Source organism: Carassius gibelio, chromosome A22 (assembly GCF_023724105.1).
Source record: "Carassius gibelio isolate Cgi1373 ecotype wild population from Czech Republic chromosome A22, carGib1.2-hapl.c, whole genome shotgun sequence".
Classification (NCBI taxonomy): Eukaryota; Metazoa; Chordata; class Actinopteri; order Cypriniformes; family Cyprinidae; genus Carassius; species Carassius gibelio.
In genome coordinates, this window is record NC_068392.1 from 901,790 (window position 1) to 928,915 (window position 27,126).

The 27,126-nt window shown below is 40.2% G+C and overlaps 4 protein-coding genes and 1 long non-coding RNA gene across 7 annotated transcripts; 1 reads left to right on the top strand and 4 right to left on the bottom strand.

The window, feature by feature from the left end:
- Positions 1–308: 308 nt before the first annotated feature.
- Positions 309–7,619, bottom strand: LOC127942555 (transmembrane and coiled-coil domains protein 2). Of its 2 annotated transcripts, XM_052538346.1 has the most exons (7): positions 7,328–7,619; positions 5,979–6,341; positions 5,313–5,905; positions 5,101–5,236; positions 3,051–4,782; positions 2,079–2,704; positions 309–1,915 (listed from the first exon to the last, which is right to left on the bottom strand). In XM_052538346.1, exons 1-5 carry the CDS (start codon positions 7,481–7,483, stop codon positions 4,483–4,485), a joined length of 1,548 nt encoding a protein of 515 aa, XP_052394306.1. In that variant the 5' UTR covers positions 7,484–7,619; the 3' UTR covers positions 309–1,915; positions 2,079–2,704; positions 3,051–4,482. The 2 variants fall into 2 exon arrangements, with proteins under 2 accessions (XP_052394306.1, XP_052394305.1); XM_052538345.1 differs by lacking the exons at positions 5,101–5,236; positions 5,313–5,905; positions 5,979–6,341; positions 7,328–7,619 and having other exon boundaries at positions 3,051–4,485.
- Positions 7,620–8,657: 1,038 nt separating this feature from the next.
- LOC127943101 (cyclin-dependent kinase inhibitor 1-like) lies at positions 8,658–12,646 on the bottom strand. 2 transcript variants are annotated; one of them, XM_052539291.1, is made up of 3 exons: positions 12,319–12,646; positions 10,650–11,022; positions 8,658–9,932 (listed from the first exon to the last, which is right to left on the bottom strand). In XM_052539291.1, exons 2-3 carry the CDS (start codon positions 11,017–11,019, stop codon positions 9,877–9,879), a joined length of 426 nt encoding a protein of 141 aa, XP_052395251.1. In that variant the 5' UTR covers positions 11,020–11,022; positions 12,319–12,646; the 3' UTR covers positions 8,658–9,876. The 2 variants fall into 2 exon arrangements, with proteins under 2 accessions (XP_052395251.1, XP_052395252.1); XM_052539292.1 differs by lacking the exon at positions 12,319–12,646 and having other exon boundaries at positions 10,650–11,237.
- Positions 12,647–13,582: 936 nt separating this feature from the next.
- LOC127943100 (serine/arginine-rich splicing factor 3) lies at positions 13,583–17,758 on the bottom strand. Its single transcript, XM_052539290.1, has 6 exons — positions 17,614–17,758; positions 16,738–16,949; positions 16,512–16,649; positions 14,686–14,724; positions 14,517–14,603; positions 13,583–14,008 (listed from the first exon to the last, which is right to left on the bottom strand). Exons 2-6 carry the CDS (start codon positions 16,938–16,940, stop codon positions 13,981–13,983), a joined length of 495 nt encoding a protein of 164 aa, XP_052395250.1. The 5' UTR covers positions 16,941–16,949; positions 17,614–17,758; the 3' UTR covers positions 13,583–13,980.
- Positions 17,759–18,147: 389 nt separating this feature from the next.
- LOC127943102 (uncharacterized) lies at positions 18,148–20,490 on the top strand. Its single transcript, XR_008149546.1, has 3 exons — positions 18,148–19,162; positions 19,245–19,355; positions 20,175–20,490. It is a non-coding gene; the product is annotated as an uncharacterized LOC127943102 (long non-coding RNA).
- A 70-nt stretch (positions 20,491–20,560) lies between these two features.
- LOC127943246 (C->U-editing enzyme APOBEC-2-like) lies at positions 20,561–24,883 on the bottom strand. Its single transcript, XM_052539564.1, has 3 exons — positions 24,653–24,883; positions 21,930–22,459; positions 20,561–21,022 (listed from the first exon to the last, which is right to left on the bottom strand). The coding sequence occupies exons 1-2, from the start codon at positions 24,853–24,855 to the stop codon at positions 21,931–21,933; spliced, it is 732 nt and encodes a 243-aa protein (XP_052395524.1). The 5' UTR covers positions 24,856–24,883; the 3' UTR covers positions 20,561–21,022; position 21,930.
- Positions 24,884–27,126: the final 2,243 nt, after the last annotated feature.

The window sequence follows — 27,126 nt, forward strand, 5'->3', positions numbered from 1 at the left end:
TAGATTTATTAATTGCAAATAAACCTGCTGATTTATAGAGCTGGATTAAGTTTGACAAACTCCCAATTATCAGCCTTCGTAAGTGAAAAGAAAAGTAACATGCTGTGTTGTGGTAAAAATTCTAGATCATTATATATCTAATTTTGAGAAGCAAGTTTATGTGGACTGTGTAATCCATCCTGGGATTAATGAATTTGATCTGGATTAAAATCAGCATCTGGTTAACCGAAGCAGATTGTGGCACCAATGCAAAAAATATGTTCACCAAAATTATAAAAAAAGAAAACAAATTAAAACAAAAACAAAACTATATTTGCAAATGTATTTATTAAGAATACAGTGGTGTTGAGATTTAGCAAACGTGTAGAAACATGGGAAATATGATCATGCTAACAGTGAGAGTTACACTACAACTGTGTTTACAAAAATGTTCTGATGACAGATGTAGTATTGATTGTTGACTAGTGACGTTCCGTCTCTGCCTTTGCACTCAATGTCAAATATCACTTAACAATACACAAAGTAAAATGCCAATGACCTTTTTTCATTCTCTTCTTTAGTGAGATATTCCATATACAACAGAGTTCCACGGAGACAAAACAAACAAAACGCAACGCATTTGAGACAGTTTTGGTATCAGCATGAAAGATGTTTGGATCTGAAATGTGACCATGTATTGGTATCTAAGTCATGCATCAGCAGAACACCATTCTCTGGACTAATTTCTTGTGTCTGCACAAAGAACCAGTTTTAACATTCATTAGTTAAAGTAAAAAGTACCCCAGTGGTCTAAAAAAAGGAAAGAAACCCATTCAAAAGGAAAAGAAAGGAAATGCAGAGCCATGTCGACCAGGCTTGGGATTCAGACAGCACCATCTTCAGGCCGCATCTCCATGGATGGATCTTTCTTATTCATCCTTTAAGGGCCCTGTCCCAAATGTCACATTTCATTTGCACTTATGGTGTCGCGGACTTACAATCGCCGCCACATGCACGTCTGTCCATTAAGTCCACGAGACTGTGGGCTGCACGATAAGGGCCAAAATTATAATCACGATTATTTTTATCAATATTGAGATCACGATTAATTAGCACAATTATTTGTTGATTTTAACCCAAAAAAATTTTATTGTCACACAAGCTAATTACATTTACTGCCTTCACATCCATATTGTGCAACATTCCTGCTAATGTACAGATATGTGCATCAAAATAAAATAGGTCCTCTTATTCACCAAAATTCAGTGAATCTCCTTAAAGAATAAATAAAAATAAATTAAAACAATAAAGAAAATGTAGCAAAACTTCAACAGGGCACTATTTTACATTTTACAATGTGTAAATATATTTTAGGAAGCAAAATATAAACTTAAGTTGTACCTGCATAATGGATGTGAATAAAACTAAAACTAAAATATACAATCAATAAGAAACAAATATTCTATAACAGAATGTAACCAAATAAGAACATTTCAAGGCAGAAGAACTATGCCGAAAAGAGTACTGTAGTTTACAGGTTTTTGGAAAGAAACACTAGCCTGTCAACATTTTCTGGCTTGAGGGATGAGCGAAGGCAGGTCACCACATTCCCCCCTGTGCTGAACACCCTCTCAGAGGGAGAACTTGTAGCCGGGATGCACAAGTATTTCTTTGCCAGTTTTGAGAGACGTGGGAAGAGTCTCTGATGTTCCCTCCACCAGTCTAGCGGGTCTTCCTCACTGTCTAGGTTACCTGATTGTAGGTACGACTGTAGCTCAGAAGATATAGCTTGTTGTTCTTGGAGAGGACTGAGTCTTTGTGTGGCTGCCCCTGCTCCCTCAGCAGTCTTGAAGAAACTCCCCAAGGTCTTTTTCTTTTTTGTAGTGGGTGCATCCTCAGCAGTCTCACCATGGGGATCAGTTGTTGGGCCCATCTCCTTGAAGAGTAAATAAGATATGATTAATAAATAGCCCTAATAATCTAAACATATTCAACACTCATTTCCAGACATTACATTAAGCCACTGGATTTCATATCATTTTATTCCACTTAAAAGCATTAATTTATCATATATTCTGCAATTATATACATTTACTTACAGCCATGGCTGCAGGTGCAGTCCTCGCCATTTCAGAAGTCAGTCTGGCATGAATTGGTGCAACATTGTCCTCACTGACGTAGCTGAGCTTGAACCGTGGATCTAGTGCAGAAGCCATATCAAGCAGTTCTTGTGTCAGAGGGTCATTGTATTTTTCATCCAGATAGCTCAGGATTTTTGTCTTGATGGTGCAGGTTAGGTCTGTCTCATCATCGTTCACTTTCAAGATGGAGGATCTGAAAAGGTGGAGGACTGGCTTCACAAAGGAAACGCTGACATACTTCTCACTGGAAAGCGCATCAGTAAATTCCAATAGAGGGCTGAGGGATTTGTTTATGGCCTCAAGGACATCTGTGTCCTGCCATGTAGGGATGAGGTGTCTGGCTTTTCTGTCATCGGACAAGACCTGAGAAATCGCCCTCTGCTGCTCCAGGACTCGTGCAATCATTGCTTGCCTTGATCCCCACCTTGTGGGACACTCAGTCTTCAGTGTATGCTCTGGAAGCTTCAGTTCTCTTTGTGCCTCCGTAAGCTGCTTTTTACGTCGCCAGCTGTAAGAGAAACTGCTTACCAGCTTTTTGCAGATACCCACTGCTCGATCAATCCGAGGATCTCTCATTGCATTCTCTAAAAAAAAACATGAACAAGTCAAATCATATGTAAAATTAAACCACAGATTTGATAAACAACCCGAATCATATTGTTCAAGATTAAAGTTAGTTAAATCTTATGTCAGACAACATGAGTAAAACTGTTTGGTTTTGGTTTCTTAACACTATCAGAAATAACAGTTGTTGTTATATTAAGCTGCTATTGTTCAACTCCAATTAATAATCACAAATAGCATATTATTTCAATTAATTATATATATATTTAATTAATATACAATTATTGTAATATTTTTCTTTAATATATATATATTTTACTTAATATACAATTCTTTAAATATTTTTTTAATATAACTTTTACTCACCTATTGCTAGATGGAGTTTGTGGCCAAAGCACTGAAGCCTAGTCCAATTATTTAGAGAAGCTGCCTTCACCACATTAGCTCCGTTGTCTGTTGTAATGCAGACAAGCCGATCCTCCTGCAAGCTCCAAGAGGCCATCGCCTCCCTCAGGCCCTGGGCAATTGACTCTCCCGTGTGATCTTGCGGGAAAAAAGATGTTTGCAAGCATCGACTCTGCATTGCAAAATCCTCATCGATGTAATGAATTGTCAAACTCATGTACGGATCCATTGTCCTGCTTGACCACAGATCCGCTGTAGTTGCAAAGTACTTTATATTGGCAAGATCACGCTCTATTTCACCTCTGCGTTTTCTGTACATCGCAGGTAGTGCCACCTTTGAAAAATAATTACGCGAGGGGATCACGTATCGTTTATCCAGAGTGTTGACCAAGAATTTGAAGCCTTCGTTTGTCACCGTGTTTATTGAGCACATGTCTTTAGCCAAATGAAATGCGACTGCATTCGTTATTTCAATGTGTCTTTGGGAGGTGGATGGGTATGGTGATGCGCTAAAGAGGCTCGCTTCGATGGATGTCTGAGTTGATGTTGTGGGATGATTAGTCTTTGCAACGCATTTCTTGGCCCTCATACATTCATCGTATTGAACTTTATGGTGTTTTTTTAAGTGGTTAAAGAGGTTCGTTGTGTTGCTTTGTGGTGCCAAAACAACTTTATGACACTCTTTGCATATGACCTGTTCTTGTTTTGTGTCACTTGCCTGAAACCCAAAATGTTTCCACACAATGGATGACGATCCGATTCTCGGGACAAGCCCCTCGGCCGCTCCCTCTGCTACGTTAGACATTTTTTCTTTGTTAAGATAGATTATAGCCTCCTATCTGTTGTGCTATTTTCCTCACGCTACTCCGTCTTCTGTCTGTGACTGTCTACATCTGTAAACTGACTGAGCTGCTGCGCGGTGCAGGGAACAACTCTGATTGGTGCATGGACGCACGTGATCAGACAGCGGCTTTACAGCGCGCTAGACTGGCTTTAAAAAAAAAAAAACTTTAATACAAAGTGTGAATGAATGACGCATTTTAAATATCGCTCGATCACGCGAATTTGATCGTGGGAAGCCAAAATCGTGATCGTGATTAAAATTCGATTAATTGTGCAGCCCTAGTATGTCCCATTCATCGTTTTAGCTTTCAGAAGGGTGCAATGCCCCCTATGTTCCCTTCAATGCACACTTTTGCTGAGTTCGCACTGGGACGAGCTCCACTGCAGACTTCTACCAAACAGTCAAAGTGGCATTACATCACAAAAGTGTGGACTCAAAGGGAGCCGTGAGGGTTTAGGGTGTGATTTGGGACAGGGCCAAGATCTCTCCCACTTCTGGTATGATGGGAGGATGTGTCACAGTTCTGAACATGTATTTTGTTCATGTTCTTCAGCTGGGCAGCAGGCAGAGCTCCAGCCAATCCCAGTGTTTCCACAGTGTGACCAGGAAGAGCGCGAGGGCGAGGGTGGCGCCGACCCGGGTGCGTGTCTTCATGAGGGGCGTGATAAAGTTGGCTATGGTGGAGACAAACACCAGCAGTACCGCCATCAGGGCCAGGATGACGTTGATGAGTTTCCCCAGCAGGGCTCGGGCATTAGCGTTCTCCACTCCCTCCAGCTGCACCACCTGCTGCTGTTGCTGCTGCAGCTCCAGTTTGGTGATGCGGGTGAGGCACGACTCCACTGCTTCCTGCAGGCAAACACACACACACACACACCTGTGTCGTAACACTCAGAAGTGCCCAAAGTCATTATAATTCAGAGTTTTTACCAGGGGTGTCCAATCCTGCTCTTGGAGAGCCGACGTCTTGCAGAGATTAGCTCCAGCATGCACCAAAACCCCTGCATGGAAGTTCTATCACGCGCTTACAGTCTAGCCGCTCCAGGGGGTTTTAATTCCTGTTGAAGCTCTACAGGACAGTGGCCCTCTAGAAGCAGGATTGGACACTCCTGCTCTTTAAGGTTTGGAGCACGGCACATTTGCGCACTCTTTGTGATTGTTGGTCACCTGGATGTCCCGTGCACTCTCGTACGACTGGTACGCCACCTTCTCCTCCATGCTGGCCAGCTCCTGCTTCAGATTGCTCATCTCGTTCTGATGGAGCTCCGTCAAGTCATTGAGTTGCTCTTCCAGACGCTCGTATCTGGAGGAGAGAGGGAAGAACACACCTGAAGATCTGGCTCTGGAAAGCGTTGGATCTGCTGTAGGTGTGGTCTTACCTGTATCGCTCCTCCTGCAGGCACTGGGTCATGTAGCTGTAGTCGCTCTGCAGCTGCGCTTTCATGTCCTCGATGGCGTCCTCCATGTGCACCTGACTGACTTTGATCTCCTGGAGGCCTTCCAGCAGGGCATCCCAAGAGGAGGACGAGGACTGGTGGTGGTGATGATGGTGGTGGTGATGTCCATCCAGTCGCGGGCTGCCTATTGTCGCTCCCGCCCCGCCGGAGTTGCTTCCACCCGGTGACCCAGAAGTAGCGCTGGAGCACTCGTCATCGCTGCCGTATTTGGGGCTGGAGACCAGCGTGGCGCTGCCACTCAGAGCTCTGGGCGTCTCCTCCGTGTGCCCATCCTCCAGAGAGTCCTTCATGTGGGCGATGTTGTCGGCGCTGCCGAACTTGTTGCGGATGAGACTAGCGAACTCTCGGGGTTTCGAGACGACGGCGGTGTGCGTGAGCGCTGAGACTCCACCCTTGACTCCTTCCACTACTCCACCTCCGAAACCACTGATTCCCGCTCGCATATTGGCACGTACGTCCTTCAGCCCCTGCTGCATGTCCCTGAAGACGTCTTTGGGTTGCCGCGCAGGACCATTCTGCAGAACAGGGATTAGATGTCACTACTCTGGAAAATGCAGTTGGAAAGAGCACGCATGCTTGTGAACCTACCTGCTCGATCTCTTTGAGCTTCTTGTGGTAGTGCTCAAGCTTCTTGTACAAGTGTGCAATAGTCTGTGCAGACTTCTGGTTCTTCTTCTCAAACACATGTTTGATGCGCGACGCCTGCTGTTTGTCCGCATTATTGGCCAGTTTAAGATACTCAGCCACATTATCGTCACGGGCTTCCTGTTCCACACGGATCTGTTCGGTGATCTTCAGGATCTTCTGCTGGAGGTGTTCCAGCGCCACTCTTGTTCTCTGGACCTCGCCGCCTGCCCCGTCTGACCCCGCCTCCACGCTGATGTTCCCGTCTGACCCCCCATGGCTCACGGAGGGCGGTAGACTGAGAGTGGACACTTCGCTTTTATCCAGCTGCATGTAGACAATGAAAACATGAGCACATGAAGCGGAGTAGCGCGGTCATCCTAACTGAAACATGAGACATGCACATAAACATCTGATATGAAACCACATGCTAATTTTAACACCTCTGTCGTGTGCAGCAGATGCACGAGTGAGTGTTCACATCTGTTTACAAACTGAACAGAATCTCACACACTCGGAGTGAGATACACAGAGCGTGACCCACTTTCATTCGGAAAAATATCTCTACGCACACATCACACTAAATAAATAAATTAAATCTGCAGAAGAGTACTCATATTTCAGTGTATGGAAACATTAACTATGCACCTGTAATCGTTAGTAAAATGCAACAACGCAATTCACTCCCAAAACATTCTGGATGAATGCATGTCACGCATACACATAAGAAAAATCTCAAGAAAATCTCATCCTGCAATACCTCATCTGGAAACCAATCAACATGCATGAAAAGATGCATGGTCCACTACCGTTACAGAGCCCTGACGCATATGTGTTCAGAGTCGCACTGACACAGCAGGGTTTCACGAGGGGTTACTTGCAGGCCATGCATCTTCACATGCATGCAACAGAGACACAACAGCACACTAGAATGCGTGTTTCTCTGAGACAAGGTTTCTTGTAGTCATACACACGCAGGACTCTTCTAAAGGTTAGTGCGAATAATGCATGTGAATCTGAGTCATGTTACCTACCGAGAGCATGCGCATGTGTGCGATATACAGGCCTCTGAGAGATGCATGTAGGTTGGTGGACAGAAAACACACACACACACACACACATACACATGCATGCATGTGAATCAGGGATGTGTGTCAAATCACAGTGGGCGAGTTGAACACATGAGAACAAGTCTGCAGCTGACTTGTGACATGCAGAACAGCACGTGAAGGAGAGACAGACGGGTGATGATGGACAGATGGATAGATGGATGGTACAACACAGGAACAGAAGATTAATGCACAATAAATTACCATGGTCTTCAGTCCAGGGTTTGCAGGTTGACTGCAGACATGTGTAAGAGGGCCATATCCCTCCTGTCTCTCTCTCTCTCTCTGTCTGTCTGCGCTCACCCCACCCCTCTCCTCTAGCTGTCTATCTCTCGCTCCATCCAGTCTGTCATGGTTCATGCTAGAGACAGTATCGGCTGCGGTTTCGTGTCTCTCATCCTTGTCTCTCCTGTGTTTCACGTTAGATTCTTGTCTCTCCGGCCGTGTGTTTGTCTGAGTGTTTCGATGCGGCTGCGGAGCAGAGGGGGAGGGGAGTTCAGCGGAGCATGCGTCACACACACACACACACACACACACACACATTCACACACTGCAGCATTTACATGTACACTCTGTGTGTGTGTGTGTGTGTTTTCATTGTGTGTTCATGAGAGCACGATTGGGGAGTGTGTAGATGTGTATTTTTTCAGTTATAAACACATATTTACTGAGTATGTAAATGTGTGTGTGGGGGGGGGCAGAAGGGGCTGATGGGAAACGCTGATGTCAGTCTCATAGCAACACACTTAACGCACAGTGTGTGACGAGCATCTGAAGTGGTAAATATCAGAGTAAATTACACAATAGGCATCTGTGGCGTTCGGTTAATTACAACATAAAATAAGATTGATTCGCTCCCAGTGTGCTTCTGTACACTAATTGGAAACGGAAATGCACTTAATGCAAAAATAAAAGTATGAAATACGCAAAAGTCAACATGAAAAAAAAAAATGTATTGAATTAATTTGCATATTAAATATGAAAAAAAAAATTTTAAGACAAATTTTCAATTCAGAACTTGCTCCGCCTCCTTTATCAACCAACATTACCTAGGCAACTTTAGCGTTAAAATGGTTACTAATAATTGAATTTCTATGAAGTCATTCAATGTTTCCTAAATTTAGCAAATAGTTAACATCGTAGTTTAGTGCCATCTAATAAATTGCGATACAGTAAAAATTTACGTTTAAATTATTTTAAGACCAATATAATTAACTTGAGAAATGGCCGATTAGGTAACTTTGCTAACGTTTCCATTAATTAATGAAATATTACATTTTATGTCTGACGTTTTATTATGGGAATGTTAAACTTGAATGTTCTTTCAACATACAAGTACTAACATAAAAAAAAAAAAAACGTATTTTATTATTTTTCAGTAAAACTGTTCCATGAATTATGTTTTTGTGCTAAAGTTTTGAGAGCATTCAGTCAGTGTTACTGTAAGAACATTACCAACTTATTTTTGGTAAGAATCAACAGACTGAATATTTAGAGGAATATTATTTGTTCATATCAATCACACACACCAGAGTTTCTGTTTATAGACGGCTTTACTACAAGAACAATTAAATGTCTATCTACAATACAATATTTATCCATAAAATAAATACATCATATATTCTGAGCTCTTTAACAAAAACAGACATGTGAAAGCTAGACTACTCAAAATAACAAGTGCAATTCTCCATCAACGGCGAATAGTCTGGATATCTACAGGATATTTACAGACAAGTCACAGAAATCTACAAGTAGAGAAGAACGATCACAGAACAGATTCAGTAAATGTTTGCTGAAACTTAACACTCAATTAGCGAATGTAGAACGCTTAGTGTTCATATCTGTGATTATGTTTATTTCAAATAAACGTTATGTTACTTGTATTTCCTTAACTACAAGTAAAACTGAGAGTGTTTGTAAATATGCTGTAGATGCAGGGGCAGTGTTCACGGAACGCAAACAGAACAAATTCTGTGCAAATTCTTCATTTAAACATTCATAAACTAATTTAACGCAATTTAAATTTAACGCAACTTACAAAGAATCTGTAGAGATTTCGATCAGCTCGTGTTTTGCAAACGACGCCCAAGTGTTTATAAATAAATGTTGTAAAAACATAATTGCAGTTCCTTTACGAGAGTTGTCCGAGAACATCCAGGCGGATAAGAAGGGTTTGTATTATAAATAACTATATCTGTAAAAAATAACAAACAAAAAAATAAATAACCTTTGGCACCAAATGTAAGTTAAAAGTAGCTACAAGTATTGTGCAATGAAGCAATACATTTGTATACATGCACACCGAAAAATCAGTGTTATAATCGGTCATGAATCGGGATTTAAAAAAGATTTTAACACATTCTCTAAAACATTATTAAGCATAAATGTTAACCGTTGACATGCAAACATATAAACAGGAAGAGGAACGACAGAGAAACAATTTCTCAGTCAAACAAAAACATGATGGAAGATGCTAAATAAGTTGTGGAACAGTCCGCTGTGTGTTTCTTGATTCGGTCCATGACCCCCGCACAGATCCAACAGTGCGACTGCGACAGAAAACTACTATTAATGATTGTTGAGAGTTCTGGAAGAGATGAAGGGAGACGCCAGTGTTGAAAAACAAGATCTAGTGAGAAGCAGCGGTGGTTTACATCAGTTCTAGTGTGTCTGTGTTCCTCCTATGAAGAGACGAGTCCTGACGAGACACACTAGTGTTCCTGAGTGTGTGTGTGTGTGTGTGTGTGTGTGTGTTATTGTCCTGATTTGCGGGGTGTGGCCACCTGCCTCTTCTTCGCCTGATAGAAGTCTGTTTGGATAAGAGAGGAGATAAGAATGCTTTATTTTTAGTCAAACTCTTATTCACGTCTCAAAGGCTCTCAAAGCATCCAGGTCATATTTCACTCCTATTTTAAACTATTAACTATTACATTTAAAATATTAAAATTAAATATCACATCATTCATATATTAACTACACACACTTCTGTCTAAATTCTGATGCAAAAAAAATTATAAATAAATTATGCATTCATAAATGTTTAGTTGTAATTTTTTTTCCCCTCATAAATTCTTCAATTCAGCAGTAATTACAGATTATTGAATTTGTTGCTAAAACTGAAACCATAAAAAGTTGCGGTGATGAAAATATGAAACAAAATAAAATATAAATATTAGATGAAAAAAAAGAAAAAAATATATGTTTGCGTTGAAGTCCTAAAATTAGTAAAAATAAAGCTGAAATAATCTTAAAGATAAAAATACTTAAAATTAAAAAAGTTAGTTATTTAGCTAAATTCATTGCTTAGTAAATTAATAGCATAATTGCTGAAATCTACTTAATGACCAAAACTTGTGTTAAAATTAAAATGATATAAAAAATAAAGCTAATTTAAAATGAACTTAAAAACATTAATATTTTAACAATGTCTTAAAGGTTCTAAACATAACATTTTATTTGTGCTACATATCTACAGAAGTGCGAGATTCGTCCGTAAACGTGTCTCGTTAGGCTCCGCCCACCTCACCTGTGATATTCGTCTGTTTCCTCTTCAGCTCTGACCTCTTTTCTGGCGTTTTCTCCACATCCTGCGGGACGGTGCTGAATCTCTCCGGGGTTCTGAGGATGTTCTCTTTCCCGCGCGGTTGCACCTCCCGAGAGCCGCGGTACAAGACGGGCAGCGTTTCCTCGGACACGCCCTCCCACAGGAAGTCTCCGCCCTCCAGAGGTGTCTCCGAGAGGAAGTCGAAGCTCCAGCGGCGGGATGCTTCCTCCAGGTCCTTCCTCAGAGTGTTGAGGTACTCCAGCTGGAGCTGCTCATGATCCACCGGACCGAACAGGTTCCGCCGCGTCCGGCTGTTCCCCAGAGACTGCAGGATACGCTTGTCCATCGCCATGAGCTGAAGATGCAGAAACACACGATTATATTCCCTGGACAATATCAGAGTAGATTCAGTGTCTCAGTCTGAGAGTGAACATCAGCAGAAACGCAGTCCTGTCTGAGCATCTCTGTCTCTGTGTGCTGTATTTAAAGGATGGAGTGAGTCATCCTCATGTCTGGGCAGATCTACAGAGACATGTGTGGACATGTTCCTCTGGTCAGTGTAGTGTCTGACCAGCAGAGGGAGCCGCACTGGAGTCTCTAAATCATGCCTACAAATATAATATAATCGTATAATAAATTATAATAAACTATTATAGTTTTGTGACTTTAAATATATATATTTAAAATAATAAAAATTACAAAAGAATGTAAAATAACAGAGCGGAATTAACATTTAAATTAAAAAGCTAATTTCAAATATTAATAAATACTTATGTTATAAAAAAACAACAACAACCGTTCATTTCCCATCATATATGACTGATGTCTCACAGTTAATAAAATGTTTTTGTGGCTCAACAGTCACATTTTATCACAAAAACATTTTATTAACTGTGAGACATCAGTCATATATGATGGGAAATGATCGTTTTTTTTAATTTATTTATTTATAAAATGTATCCAATAAAGAAATAAGTTGTGGTTCTCCGGGTCCGAAGTGAAACAACAGCTAAAATAACTAAACTACATATTGTACATATAAATACATATCAATTATATATATATATATATATATATATATATATATATATATATATATATATATATATATAAATTTATAGTAAAAAAAATCTAAATAATTTAGCCAATACATCTTCCATACTGAAACTTTAATTAACTTTTTTTTTTTTTCATCATTCATGAATTACATCATGACGTCACGGGTTTCGCTCACGCGGTTCTGATTCCCTATTGGTTTATATGACGGAACGTGTAGCTCTTTCCGAGAATAAATTCAAGACGGCGGCGGGAAACCGAGCGTTTGTTTGATTGGTCAGAAGCCACGCGGACACGCCCACTCTCTCCTCCGTCCACGTGAACGTGAAGCTCGTGTATGCCGGTGAATCAAATACTACTGACATTTCACCTCACAATAACATTCAAACCGCGATCAAACATCACTCTGTCACGAGCTGTTCAACTCACAGAGAACGCTTTCAGTCAGAGTTCGTCTTCATCAGTTTGATTTACTAGATTATGTTAAAGAAACTCTTAAGAGACTACAGACTAGTTTTATCTTTAGTTTGCATTAACCCAAACTAACAGTTTACAGGCAAACGTTATGAAAAAAATATATAAACATGCGACTTACATGTTTTAGCAGAAGACTGTTGAAGAGACTCCTGTTCGCAGGATAACGTCAAGTGTTTGAGATCCTGGACGACAGAATCGAGTTTAAAACAGAACTTCAGATGAGTCTTGAGGCGAAAGTGTCGCAAACAGAAGAAAGTGAGTGTTAAAGTCAGTCCTGGAGCGTGTACAGTAGATTCGAGATGCTCTGCTGCTGTGACGGGACTTTCAGAACTTTATGAACTACGATGGGCGTGTCTACACTGTGGGCGGGGCCTCGTGAGAGTAGCACGTGGACTGGAGCCCGGTAAACACATGACAAAACGTGAGCGCATTCCAGGAGATCGGCGTCACAGAAAAGATCAGAATCTCCGCCCAAAACTGACCTATTCGTTTTTAGTATTTATTCTATACTACATTAAAAGCTACAACAATAAATAACCAATTATCAAGTAAAAAATAATAAAATACAATATTCTGTAACAAAAGTGTGCGCGAGAAAGCCCCGCGAAAAACCAGCAAGTCACTCATCCATGAGTCACCAACCAGAGTGTGACGTCACGGAGCGAAAGCGCGGGTAAGTTTGACGGTCTGTTCATTCATTCGGATCTGGTCATTTTAAACGAGCCTTTCTTTGATGAATTAACGCGACTCAGTTAAACTACAGTCATATGAGCTCTCATAAAATGAAACATACATGAAATATCTGAACTTTTATAAACTAATGGATCAAATCAAAATAACTGGTAAAATGGCAGATGATGTAAAGGTTGATGATCCATCATCATCCACGCCTCTGTCAGCAGGTTATATAACGTGTTCAGAAAAGAGCATTTCAAGACATTGACAATCACCACCCTGAAGGGAAGCTTATGTAACAGGTTATCTCATGATCGATGACCTTAGAAACCCGGGTGACTGGGTAAAGAATGAATGAATGCCGGTATTTGAGAAGTAGTTCAGTCTGAATCATTAAATCACTAACAAATGCGTTAATCAAGAAATTTACTATCATTGACTCAGCCTCAAGTAGCTCCAAACCTGTATAAGTGTTTTTCTTTTCTTTTCTTTGCTGAACACAAGATATTTTAAAGAATATTGATTACCACACAGTTGAACCCCATTGACTACCATAGTTTGGAGCAATGAAAAATGCAATGTAAGTCAATGGTGACCAGAAACTTGAGGGTGTGTAAACGACGACAAAACTTTAATTTGATTTAAACGAAACACTTATTTTTCACAGTAAAGTGGACAAAAAAAAAAAAAAACAATATAGGCCAAAGCATTTTGTAATGATTTTTTAATACAGATCAACATTATAAACAGTACAAACACAAGGAAAAAATAAAAATAAACAAGAATGAAAGCCGTTCTCCATTTTATCCTGATCGCGGAAACACAAATCAAACATTCACGGTCGAGCTCAGCGCATCAGGACCAATCAGATTCACCGCCAAAAACACAAATAAAAAGAGAGTCTTAAAAGTGAGATGGAATGCCATCGCATTAAAACTGCAAACACGCACAACCACGGCTACAGAGAAACAGAACCGCTAAAATAATGTTAATAATAATAATTACAAAAAAAAAACATCTGGGGGACTCCAAAAGTCTTTTCCAAGTTTTTCCAACATGATCTGTGCAGAGGTTTCCATCATGACGGTCTTCTCAGCACCAAAGTTCACTTCCGTTCATTAGATCTGGAACGACTGTAAACAAGAAGATCAGGAGTGTTTGAGGTCATTTCCCACTGTAATATTTCTTCCCAAATTTTCTTTGAATCAACAAATTAGGTAGCAACGTTCTTCTAAAACATCATCTATGGTAACAACCTTAAGTGTAAAATTACAATTTAAGTAAAGTTTTGACGAAAAGATTTACACAATGATAAACCTAATTCTATGAAAGTTAGTTTCTGCCACTGAATAAATTTAAAAACCTAATTGCGACTTTTTTCTCAAATGTATGACAAACTCAATTATGTGAAAAGTCAGAATTGCATGTTTATTTCCATTTAATTCAAGTTTAAACCTGACTTTTTCATCGCAATTTCAAGTTTATCGCAACTGAGAAAAGTGCAGAATACTTTCTGCACAAAAATACTGATATAAGCACTATTTGTTAGTCTTTATCCATCGTCCAGAGATAAAATGAAAATTCAACTATTCATCTATATCAATTGCACAAGTTTTGATAAAAGTTTGCGGAGTCTCTTACCTCCTTGATCGGGAGAAAGATCGCGAGAGTCTGTGGTTCCTTTCGCGAGACAGCGATCTCTCCCTCCGGCGCTCTCTGGAAAGAGATCTAGACAGAATCCAGAATTAAACATTAAGAAAGCGCTCACAAAACCACGCGAGAAAGCTGCGCGACCCGACGAGACTCTTACCTGCTGCGACTACGACTGAGGCTCCTCCTCCTGGGCGATCTAAAGAAGAGAAGAGGCAGACAGAGTGAGCGCACAATCAACACACGGACGCACCTCACAAGCCCTGAAACTAACAGTCAAACGCACTCTTCACGCCCTGATACAGGCGTGGAGTGGAGACCTCGCAACACATGAAGCTCGCTTAATAAGAGCGTTACGCTCCAGTACACAGAGCTACAAAAGTAGTGCACTAGCAGGAGAAACTCAACAGAAACGCACTGCAAACAACCCCACAGAATGAAGACAGTGAAAGAAAGCAAGAGCAGCTCTCAAAGCCCACGCTGCTTCTGTAACCTGAACCTCCGCTTGGGCTCCCCATCAGTCTGCTAGCCTAAGCTTAACAACGTCTGTCCAGATCTCATACCAACCCTGTTTGTTTCAACTCAACAGGAGATTTCTCCTCATCTTACATCTGTATTCAGCATTAAACTGTATGAAGCAGGAAAAACTTACTAGTCTTTTTGGTTTTCAACAAGCTAGAAAAGGCGAAGGGGAGGACGGCTGGCGGCCGGGGAGCAGAATTGGCGGGAAAGTGCAGGCCAGATGCTGCGAGCTGATTAGCTGGCTTGCGGATGGGGGCTGGATGTAGTGGATTTTTCCTGCTTTTATTGGTTAGCCGAAGGCTGTTGCTGGTGGTTTGTAGTGTAGACATTGGGGAACGTAATACGCTGATTGGTCAGGAATGTGAAGTGGGCCGCTGACGATTGGGTGTTAAGGTTGGAGGAGGAGGAGCTGCTGACAACGACATGCTCAGGAACCAATGGGCTGGTGCGACCTGATGACTGGCCACGCCTGGGTCATGTGACACCAACCCAGCCAGCTGATTGGGGCACGCTGGTCACATGATGCTGAAAGAAGACTAGTAGACTGACTCAGAGGGTGGTGAGGAGAGGCATGGTGGTGACTCTGCAACGGGGTTCATTTTTATTAATATAGCTGATAAGAAAATAAAATAAAAACAACCTTCATGTAAAGTTAAGTCAACAAAAGATTGCATATTCCAACTATTACTAGAGCCGAGCAGATTACTGAAAACTAGCGACTGTGCTTCGACGTCCAATTCACAAATTAGCAATATTGAAATTAACGCTGGGGTCAAATTTCAACCCAAAATCAAAAGAAACAAAAAAGGTTTTGTGCATTGAGAATTAACCACATTTTTACATAATATCTCATTCATCACTGCTGTAATTCTCATTACAATCTCACAAAGATAAATAATAATTTATATTATGTCAAATTTGATTAATGCAATGCATTTATTCATTGAAGAACCACAATTTGGGCTAGAAAATTCAACCCGGAAACTTTTACAAACTGCCGATGAATTAGTAGAACAAAATAAACATGAAGCCCCGCCCCCAAACAATTAAAAACATACAAACAAGATCATACGAATAAGCCACAACGTTAAATATGAACGTGCGTTGGATAATCGTTACAGCAATGAGAATTTGGGTGAAAAATGTGCAAATTCACAATGCACAAAAACAAGCCAAAGCGTTTAATTTTGGAGTGAAACTTAACCCCAGATATTTCCTGATGGAATTAACCTAATAATCACTTACTGGCCTGCATTTCAACAAAATGTCAGAATTTGAGAAGCCCAGTCTAATCACTGTTTAATGGTTATCAATGACAATGAAGATGGAGGAGCTAAAGATCTGCGGCATACACTGGTCAGAACCGGCAGAGCCTCCAGGACTGGTGGGGGGGGGGCAGAATCAGGTTAGTTTCCTCTGGAACACAACCTACGGAGAGACAGGTGAGTGGGAAAACAGGTTTACCTGCGCCTGGGGGCCGGGCTGCGTCTGCGGTAGTCATCGCGTCCTGGGCGTCGGCTCCAGGACGGAGGTGGACCCCGGTTACGAGAGCGCTTCTCGCCATTGGACAGCTCCACCCTCACTCGGCAACCGCAGAGGGTCCTGCGTGATGACGTTGACAACGCATCGTTTAGCACAGACGTCGTTGGGTAACTGCTGATCATTAGCGTGCGTTATAATCCACACTCACCGTCCGTCCAGCTCTCTGACGGCGTCTGTAGCATCGCGAGGATCCTCAAACTCAACGAACGCAAAACCAGGAGGGTTCCTTGCCACCCAAACGCTCCGCAAGGGTCCGTAGTAGCCAAATGCCCTCTCCAGTTCAGATTTATTTCCATTATTTCCCAGATTCCCAACGTACACCTTACAGTCCAGAGGGCAGTCGCGATGCATGGTCTCAGTCTGCAAAACAACACACAGCAATTCAGTTTCACACTCATTTCAATAACAATGTCAAGTATCTCCATAAAAAAACAACAACATGGCCTTATCCATATAATGGACTTCAATGGGTACCACCGGACTGAAGCGCCACAGGAATAAAGCTTTTACCGAAAGAAATCATCGCTTATTTACTTGAAGAAAAAAAAAAGTTAACAATTATGTTTTTTAACCACAAATGCTGTTCTAGCACTAGCTGGACTTAACATACAATTATAGTTGTTTAATGTCGACTACTAAAACTACCAAATTTACCAGTTTTAACAATTCAAAACGTCAATTTATTAAATGTGCGTCTTTTGTTCGCTGCTCAAAATGGCGCATGTCGATCACACGCGATTGAAAACAAAACACTTTCGCACACAAACGATCGCTTTCGCAGGAAAAAAAACAGTCTGGAGCCGGTTTAGATACAGTTATGATGGCTGTTAAACTGATAGTTGTAATTAAGCAAAACTTCGCGGTGAGCGGCTAATCCGGATCAACGGTAAAATGGCGTCTGCAGAAAAAAAAACACAACTGCGGTGAAAACGCAATTCCGTTTACAAACGCTAGCAGTTAAACGTGACAAACATCAGATTCGCGCACACTACAGAATAAAAATAGCGCATAAAATCCGATTTACCGTGAACGTCGCCTTTTTCTGACTGTGTGTGTTCGAGACCCGGATCAGATCCGCTCCGAAATGGCGCCGCGCGGAAATACAGACGCGCGCACGTAATGTACGTCTGGACGCACGCTTGTGGGCGGAGCTTTAGACCACGCGTCTGTCAGCCCCGAGAAGCAAGTATCCTGTAGGTCCCATTAATCCCATTAACAATCAAAGACCTAAACATTTTAAAGCAAATACACCATTGTTATATACAAAAAAAAGCCACAGTGGTGTTTAAACCAATGTTGATTAAACACAACTGATGTGATTATTCAATCTATGGCTAAAAAGGAAGCTATTTTTGAAGGAATAGCTTGCCTAGTTCACTTTCCAGAATAATGGAAATGAAGATATTTGCTGTGGAAACTCAGTTTTTGGTTTCATGTACTAAAGCACTGAAATCAATCATGAGACACACAGAAACCAAAGGTTTTGCTGTAATTCATGTCAAACCGAATGCACCCTCATGAAAATGAACAATGGTTTTACTACAAATAAAGCCAATAATCCATGGTTATACTATAGTTAGACCATGTTAATCAAAAAAATAGCCATGGTTTTGTCACACTATAGGAAAACTGGTTATACAGATGGTAATCAATAAACCAAAAAACAAAAACAACATAATATACTCTTTCACAATATCCCATGGTTAATTTTTCACAAGAACAGCGCATCTCAAAGAGCTAAATTTAGACTGAAATGGAACATCGTACTTTAAATTTGAGGTTGTCGCTCAGAAAACCCAATCATATGACTTCAGAAGACTTGGAACATAGCGCACAAGTCTACTTTAATTGCATTTTAATAAGACCTCTACATGTTGTTTGGCAACTGTAGGCCAAAACACCTTCTTTCACTTCTGGAGAAGAAAGAAAGTCATACAGATTTGGGTGTAAATGGTGACAGAATGAGAATTTTGGTAGTTTTGTGGGTTTGTGGTCATCTGGGCAGTTGCTAATCAGAGATGTTTTACTGTGGAGGAATCATCATCACATGTCTTCCGCACATTTCTCACCATTAGAAACCACATCCGAGACGTGTTGCTAGTGCTTTGAGAGTCTTTAGCAGCGCTGCTGATGTGGAAACACGCCAGCGATAATGCTTCGTTTTGAAGTTCTAGCGAAAAGGCATTTTAACTAGAACACCAGAGGCTTTATCGACTGGGATTCCTTTCCACAACCAACCAAATCTCAAACCTCTCATGCTTTAAGTTGAAAACACAGCCTGATTCTCATTTCTGATGAGGGCTTGAAATCCAAAAGACCTCAAATTTCAATCCCAGCCTTTAAGAATGATAAACGGAATGAATCTCAAAACAACGATGCACCAGTGGATTGACGTGACGCATCCATTATAAATGCAACCAAGGCATATCTGATAACTGGGGCCAGAGGAGAAGGCGGAGAAGCTCTTCAGACACTGCGTGAGGTCATCCGGGGGTCTATATAAACCCTGGGATCTGACCGTCCGTCCGTCAGTCCGTCATCTGCAGGAGAACAGACGGGGAGCGAGACAGCACGTGAGTACAGCTGCTCAGACGCAGAAAGTCACCAGTGATCTGTGTCTTAGTTTTGTTCTGAGTTGGTGTTTTTGTTCTTCAGATCGAGGCTTTTCAGTGTTTGGATGATGGTGAAGACACAAAGATCTCAGCAGCGCGTCGCTCTCATGATACTGATGGTGGTCGCAGCCGTGCAGAGTCAGGAGAACCAGAGGTTATCTATCTATCTATCCATCCATCTATCTATAGCTATGTTTCCATCACCCTGTTTTTAACCACATTTTGGAATATCGCATCAGAAACGAGGGATACATTCTTAAAAATGCTGGGTTGTTTCAACACAACTTTGGGGTCAGATATTGACTAAAGCAACTTTTAAGTTAAAAATTTAATGGAAAAATGTAACCCGATGTTTAAATTAGTCCATATCTCACCCAAAGTTGGGTTGAAACAACCCATTATTTTCTAGAGTGGAAAACGCCAATCCTTAATTTGCAAAAATGTATTTTTTCGAATAATGGGAGATGGAAATGCATTTGCTGAATAAATTCCTCAATGGCCATCAAACAGTCATGTGACTAAGGGATGGCATAACCTGACCAACCAGCTGACCGATCTCAATGGTCAAAGTATTTCTGTAAAACTGCCTCACGAGACGTGTTTACACCTCAGAAAGCAATGAGTGCATATATTTGTGGCCTAACGGTTAGCGAGTCTGACCCGGAGGTTGTGGGTTCGAGTTTTGGTATCAGCATGGAGCTCTCATCCACCCACAATACCAGGACTGAAGAGTGACCTTTGACCCAGTGTGTGTACTTATTATCTTCAATGGCTTCTCCTACATTTCTTAGTGATATTTAGCACCAGTTTATCAGGATGTGATGTTACTCATTGACTCGGGTACTGATTCGCAAGGGTTTTATGCAATATTCCAGTTTTGTACGTTCATTGAGCAAATTTGGATGGAAACCCTGCATATTTTTTATCATGTATTTGTGTCATGATGGTGTTATACGTTTTTTTTGTTCTGCAGCTCAGCCCGGGAGAGACAGCAGCAGCAGGAGCCACAAGAGGGCGCTGGAGACGCTGTTGAGCGACATGTTCAGACCTCATATAAATATATAAATATAACACATATAAATCAGTTTCGTGTGCTAGATAACATGCTACTTTGAAATACACCATGGTACTTTTTTGTGTGGAAGAATTGATGTTGGTATGTATGCTTCGAAGGGTTTCAGATATATAGTAAATCCATCCTTGCTAGTATATTTGTTTATGTGGATAGCAGAACATATTTTTTATTTATTATATGTGTGTGTGATTAAAAATGCTTTTCAGTAAACTGATGTCAGAACTAATTTTGGATGAAACGTTCAAATTTTGTGATTTTATCATTCATAAAACATCGCACACACATTTGTTTTCCAAAATAGTGAAGGTAGTGCATGTAATTTATTTAGTTATTGCTTGCACGATATTTCCAACTATTTCAAATATAGCTGCAACATTATTTTCAGTTTACTAAATCACATTTCACAGTGTTCGGTATGGATTTGAACTCTGACCAGCGTGAATATAAAATGATAAGCTAAAGTTCAGAATATAAAACTGTAGTATGAAATATGAAACATGTCGCACCAAAATAGAATGTACACGCAAAGTGACTCATTCAAACATAAAACAAATTGTTAAAAAGTATAAATCCTCTTCACAGAAATACAGGAAACATAAAAATACTGATTGAATCCGTCAGTATTCTAGTATTTCTCAGGGTGTGGACGCAGAAGGAAAAAACAGTGTTTTTGGCACACATTTCTCTCTCAATAACAAACACAGTCTTCACTTCTGGAAGTGTTCGTCAGCTATCGCTTCCTTATCCTGCAAAAAATAATAAACAAAAACAAGAAAACAATTGCTTTATAATCGACAAGAATAGGTTTGAAATACTCTTAAATATTCTAACATGCTAGTCACTTGCTAGTCATGCTAGCAACATGCTAGTTACTTGCTAGTCATGCTAGCAGCATGTTAGTAGCATTCTATTTATGCTAGCAACTTGCTAATCTTGCTAGCAACATGGTAGTTACTTGCTAATCATTGCTAGCAACATGCTAATCATGTTAGAAACATGTTAGTAACTTGCTTATTCTAGCAACATGTTAGTAGCATGCTAATCATGTTAACACCACGTTAGTAACATGTTAATCTTGCTAGAAATGCTAGCAACATGTTAGCTACCTGCTAATAATGCTAGCAATATGTTAGTAGCATTCTAATCATACTAGCAACAAGATAATCATTCTAGCAACATGCTAGTTATTAGCTAACCATGCTAGCAATATGCTAGTTACATGCTAATCATGTAAACAACATGCCAATAGTGCCAGCAATATGCTAGTAACAGGCCAATCATGTTAAAATGTGTTAATCATGCTAGAAACATGTTATCAACATTTATCAAAATTTTTTAAATAATTTTGACTTTTTTTTGTTGTTTTCTTTTTTAAATATGCCTATAGTTTTTATAGTTTTTCCAATACATTAAGTCAGTTTTATTATTTTAGGTAATTTTACACAAAGCTAAACTAATTGAAATGAGAAATGTTACCTTGTCAAATATACCTGAATTAAATTAAATTATTTTCTCGATAAACTTTTATTTTATTTCAAGTAACAGAATTATAATTTTTTTAATATTTTAAGCGTTAGTGGACTATAATATCCCGGTTTCAATGTCAATAGTTGTGTTTGTTCGTGTTTGTGTTTGTGAATGATTGTCTCTTACATCACTGCAGGATGTCAGCCAGTTTGTCTTGGTAATACTCGTAGTTCTCCTGGCAGTCCTCCCACGGCATAAACGTCTGCTCGTCGTTCTCCACGAATGTGTCCCAGGTGTAGGTGAAATCCAGCGGCTTCATCATGCGCAGTTTGCAGCCGGCGGCCGCCAGAGCCTTTAGCCCCGCCTGGATCTCAGGCTCCTCCCACTCGAAGAGCCGCGCGGAGTAGATGGACAGATGGAGGCTCTTCCTGGCCTTCAGGATCTCGGCCAGCTTCATGGCACAGGCGGAGCACGGGCTGGACGACATGTACCAGGTGATGGTGTATTTGAGGGCGGGGTCGTAGTTGGGCAGCACCTTTTGGAAGAAGGCCTCCTCGGCGTGGCCGCTCACATGCTCGTCCTCGATGAAGCCCCTGAGGAGCCCACTGGCTCCGGGCCCCTGGTCCACCAGGTAACACAAGAAGGTTTTGTTCCGTCCAGAAGAGTACTCCACATTCTTGAACTGGAACTTGAAGAAAAACGGGTCCATGCGATCCCTGTGGACACGAGGGAGTGAATTTAAAAGTGTGTTACATTTTCAAAGAATAATGTCCACCTACACAGTCTTGTTCATATTCTGAATTAGGAAACTATTATAATGCTTTTATTATGAAATACCATTTTGCAGCGTGTCAGTCTCTTCTGCTTTAATACCACTTATACAATGAATTACTAGATAAAAAAGTTAATCAAGACAAACTTTTGGTTGGCTTGAGAAAGCCTAACCTGAAAGTTTCAGGCATTTGTAAAAACCTGAAGTTTGAAAATTTAGATGGATTAGATCAGGGGTTCCCAAATTTTTCAATTCAAATGTATTTATCTCATTAATAATGCAGACCAATCGAACCTTTTAGTAAGGAAGTTTCTCTGAGACCAACTCGTGCGCACCCACGCTTCAAAACACTTTTTAACCTGCAGACTAATTGCAATTTTAAAAAATCACACTAAGGATATTGCTATAGACAAGTGTGTGTGTGTGTGTGTGTGTATGTGTATGTGTCATTGAAACGCAAATTTAGCTGCAGCCAAGTGACTTTGTGCAACCCACAGTTTGAAAACCCCTGGATTATATAGATGTTGATAACGTTTCTAGCATGATTAGCATGCTTTTAACATTATAGGCCTGTTACTAGCATATTGCTGGCACTATTAACAAGTAACTACCATGTTGCTATCATGATAAGCAAGTTGCTAGCATGGATTGCAAGTAACTAGCATATTGCTAATATGATTAGCAAAGTAACTAGCATGTTGCTAACATGACTAACAAGTGACTAGCATGTTTTTAGCATGATTAGCAAGTTATTAGCATGTCGCTAGCATGTTTCTAGCATGATAAGCATGTTCCTAGCATGTTTGCTAGCATGTTTGTAGCATGATTCGCCAGTAACTAGCACATGCTAGCATGACTAACAAGTGACTAGCATGGCGTTAGCATGATCAGCAAGTGACTAGCATGTTTCTAGTATGATTAGCAAGTTACTAGCATGTTGCTAGCATGACTGACAAGTGACTAGCATGGCGTTGGCATGATTAGCAAGTGACTAGCATGTTTCTAGCATGATTAACAAGTGACTCGCATGTCGCTAACATGTTTCTAGCATGATAAGCATGTTAATAGCATTTTGCTAGCTGGGTGGGTGGTGCAGTGGATAAGATGCATGCCTTTTGTGTGAGAGACCCAGGTTTGATTCCACTGTGAGACACCAATGTGTCCCTGAGCAAGACACTTAACCTCTAGTTGCTCCAGAGGTGTGCGACCTCTGACCTCTGACCTCTGACATATATAGCAATTCTAGGTCGCTTTGAATAAAAGCGTCAGCTAAATGAATAAATGTAAATGCTAGCATGACTTACAAGTAACTAGCATGTTGCTAGCATGACTAACAAGTAACTACCATTTTATTAGCATGATAAGCGAGTGACTAGCATGTGTCTAGCATGTTTTATGCATGTGTATTATGATGTGCCGTTTGATTTGGAATCACTGTACTATAGTAAATCACCAGCTGACAGGGTTTACTGTAGATCACATGTAAAGAACCGAACGAATCTTGAATCAAACTGAATCATGACTGCTTGTGAGTCAGAGTCGAATCGAATGGTGGAGTGTGTCTCAGTAGCCAGTCCTAGTCTGTGTCTCTGAGGGGTTTCTGTGGATGTTTTAACAGCTCCTCCACCGGCTGACAGATGGAAGGGCTATTAGGGTTATAAATACCCTCGGCGGGGGCAGAACTGTATTCTGGGACTCTGATCCATATACAGAGACAGAACCCACGGTCTGTGCCAGATCAACCTGATTCAACTGTAACAAGCACCTGCTACGAGATGATCCACAACAATTCACAGCTTTAATGTGCCGACAGAATCAAGCTCATCAGCGATGGGTTATCAAGCACGTTAGCTTTCATAAACCTCACTCGGAGATGGGAACATCCGGACTAAACGAACACCTATCAGTACTGCCAAGAGACGAACATAAGTCAGAGACCGGCGTGTGAACTCTGAGATGACGAGAGACGCTCCACTTACGTTTCACAGCTCTAGACTCTAGACTGGGTGTTTAAAGTTGGTTCTGTTGGACACCAGTAACGTTCTTGATGTTTCAGGTTCTTTAAAGCACCATAGGGGTGTTCTGATGTTATGTTTCGGCTGGTTTCTTCTGGTCTGGGAGGATTATTCAGACTCACCCGCTGATGATCTCAAACGGCGGCAGCTCCATGGGTTCTGGTTTCTCTGTGTTCTCTCCGTTCTCCACCGGCGTGTTCTCGGCGTTCTCTCCTTCTTTAGGAGGTTTCTCCTCTTTCTTGACTTCATTTTCTGCTCGGTCTTTCCTCTTGACGGTCAGACGAGAGCTGACGGCTCCACTGCTGCTACTCTTTCTGTCAGCCATCTCTGAAACTCAACACACACACCTCAGTATTTATAACAGCACTAGTGTGTGTGTGTGTGTGTGCAGCTGTCGGTCGGTTCTATTAAAAGAGCCTCTGGTTGTAGAGATGACAGTTAACTGAGATCTTACACAGGACGTATATCCCATGCACTGCAAGTCAAATGTTTGGATGCTTCTTGCTCATATAAATTTGTTTTTTTAGTTTAAGCACATAATAAAGGGTAAAACCTCCTCACATACAGTGTGAAAAGCATCCCATGATGCACCTCATCAACTAGAGTTTGGAATCTAGACGCAGAGGCTCAAAAAGAAGAGAGTTTTCATTTGTGTCACGCTTTCATCACAAACTCATTCCCAGAGTTACATTTGTGATATTTAGGAGTTTTCATTAATGCACCATTACTTTTACACATGGATAATAAGTGGCAAGATGGTTTTTTTCAGAATTGTGTGATATAAACGTGCAATTCTGATATAAAAAGTCAGAATTGTTAGATAAAAAGTCACAATTACCTTGTTTTATTTTTTTATTTTGTGGCAGACACAAGCTTCCGTAAAATGTTCCTATATGGCAAAAAAGTAAAAAATAAATAAAAAATAAAATACATTTACAATAATGACCAAAAATATATTCTCAAAAATATGTTGCAAAGTAAATATAAATAAATATATTTTCTACCAATATATTTTAGGCCACATTTGAAGAAAAACTCTTTTTAACATTTAAAAAAAAAAAAAGAATATGTTTTGCATTTTTTATTAACAATATTACAATACATAGAAAAATGTAACATTGATATATCATTCTAAATTTAATTTTTTACTTTAGGCCATTTCATCCGCATTCACATTTATCCTAATAGAGGTTACTGCATGATTTGACTATATTTGATATATTTTGAAATATATTTTGGTATGAAGGCTGAAACTTAATATATTTTATATTTCAAAAATACATATTTCGTTGTGCTTCACTCATATATTCAGCATATTATTAAAATATATTTTGGCCAAAAAAAAAGAAAAGAAAAAGGACAGTTTTTCATAAGTCTTATTTTCGATAAAAATATTTTTGAAACACTTACTTGAGAAGCAACAAAGATATAAGACTTATTTTATTTATAATATCTTGATATGCACAGGTGCGTCTGCGAGAGACCTGGAAAACATCTGCTGTGTACAAACATCTGACAGACGTCTCTAACATGTTGGTTTTACATCATAAACATTGAAGACATCTTCTAAACGTCTGTTCGACATCAGATAGGAAACGTCCTGTAGACGTATCGCAGATGAGTGACGTCACTCACACTCGTGTGGCGTGATGCGCGCGCTTCACCTGATAATCTCCTGTCAGTCATATAGAGTTAAATAAGCCATTCTCCCTCGAGGTGATGAAAAATATTCATAAACTGTGGCTTTGTGTCACTGTACAAACAGACACGCTGGGTTAGTGTTCAAGTTGACTACAGATTAGACTAGCGAGATCACCCGGAATAGCTTCTAAATGTAATTAAGTGCTCAATATGCACGCGGTTTATTATATTCGTCGTATTGCTACACACACACAGACATAAAAATGTATGTTTTTTTTTTTACCAAAATACTAAAATTCCTTTAACATAATATTTACTTGACATTTCAGGGTATTTCCAAAAATTATTATGGTAATAAAAAAATTGATAAAAAGTTAGCACCACCGATACGCTACTTCCTGGTACATTTTTTGTAAGTCTTAATACCTGTCCAAAAGTATGTTTTTTTGTGTGTCCAGCAGTTTGATGTTAGTTGTAGTTCCCGGATGTCTCCGGATGGTGGCAGGAGTTTCCCACTAATAAGACTCAGTGCATCTCTCATTAACTTTATTAACTAACCTATAGAGTCTGGAGTAGTTATTCACTTGACAGAATGAATTCCATGCTGTCACACTGACCTTCCTGCTTTACTAGATGTGGTGAATATATAACTGACCCCAAACAGACTATTGTTTTTCATCACGCCTGGGACTTCCCATTGATTTCATGTAAATGTGAGAACTTTTTTTAATATGAAGTTAGTCATAATGGCTTCAGACTAACTTAGAGCTTTATTCATGAATCATTTGTTTAAATGGAGATTTCGTATGATTTAGTTCTTTACAGCCAAAGGTAGAGCTCATCGTGACGTCAGGAGAGGAATACCTTTACCTTTTAAAGATGCGTTATCTTTCACATTTTAAATATGACCTTAATAACACTGATCTAATGTTGTTTTTCTGTCCCTCCCACGCAG

What these genes read in the sequence shown, in the direction of transcription:
- LOC127943100 (XM_052539290.1), bottom strand. Translation starts at nt 16,940, where the DNA reads ATGCATCGCGACTGCCCTCTGGACTGTAAGGTGTACGTTGGGAATCTG. An exon ending in GTCAGAGAGCTGGACGGACG is followed by an intron (nt 16,650 to 16,737) that starts GTGAGTGTGGAT and finishes GTCATCACGCAG; the next exon opens with GACCCTCTGCGGTTGCCGAG. An exon ending in TCTTTCTCCCGATCAAGGAG is followed by an intron (nt 14,009 to 14,516) that starts GTAAGAGACTCC and finishes TCTTGTTTACAG; the next exon opens with TCGTTCCAGATCTAATGAAC.
- LOC127943101 (XM_052539291.1), bottom strand. Translation starts at nt 11,019, where the DNA reads ATGGCGATGGACAAGCGTATCCTGCAGTCTCTGGGGAACAGCCGGACG. An exon ending in GAAACAGACGAATATCACAG is followed by an intron (nt 9,933 to 10,649) that starts GTGAGGTGGGCG and finishes TTATCCAAACAG; the next exon opens with ACTTCTATCAGGCGAAGAAG.
- LOC127943246 (XM_052539564.1), bottom strand. Translation starts at nt 24,855, where the DNA reads ATGGCTGACAGAAAGAGTAGCAGCAGTGGAGCCGTCAGCTCTCGTCTG. An exon ending in CCGTTTGAGATCATCAGCGG is followed by an intron (nt 22,460 to 24,652) that starts GTGAGTCTGAAT and finishes TCGTGTCCACAG; the next exon opens with GGATCGCATGGACCCGTTTT.
- LOC127942555 (XM_052538345.1), bottom strand. Translation starts at nt 3,894, where the DNA reads ATGTCTAACGTAGCAGAGGGAGCGGCCGAGGGGCTTGTCCCGAGAATC. An exon ending in CAAACTCCATCTAGCAATAG is followed by an intron (nt 2,705 to 3,050) that starts GTGAGTAAAAGT and finishes GTTTTTTTTTAG; the next exon opens with AGAATGCAATGAGAGATCCT. An exon ending in CTGCACCTGCAGCCATGGCT is followed by an intron (nt 1,916 to 2,078) that starts GTAAGTAAATGT and finishes TTACTCTTCAAG; the next exon opens with GAGATGGGCCCAACAACTGA.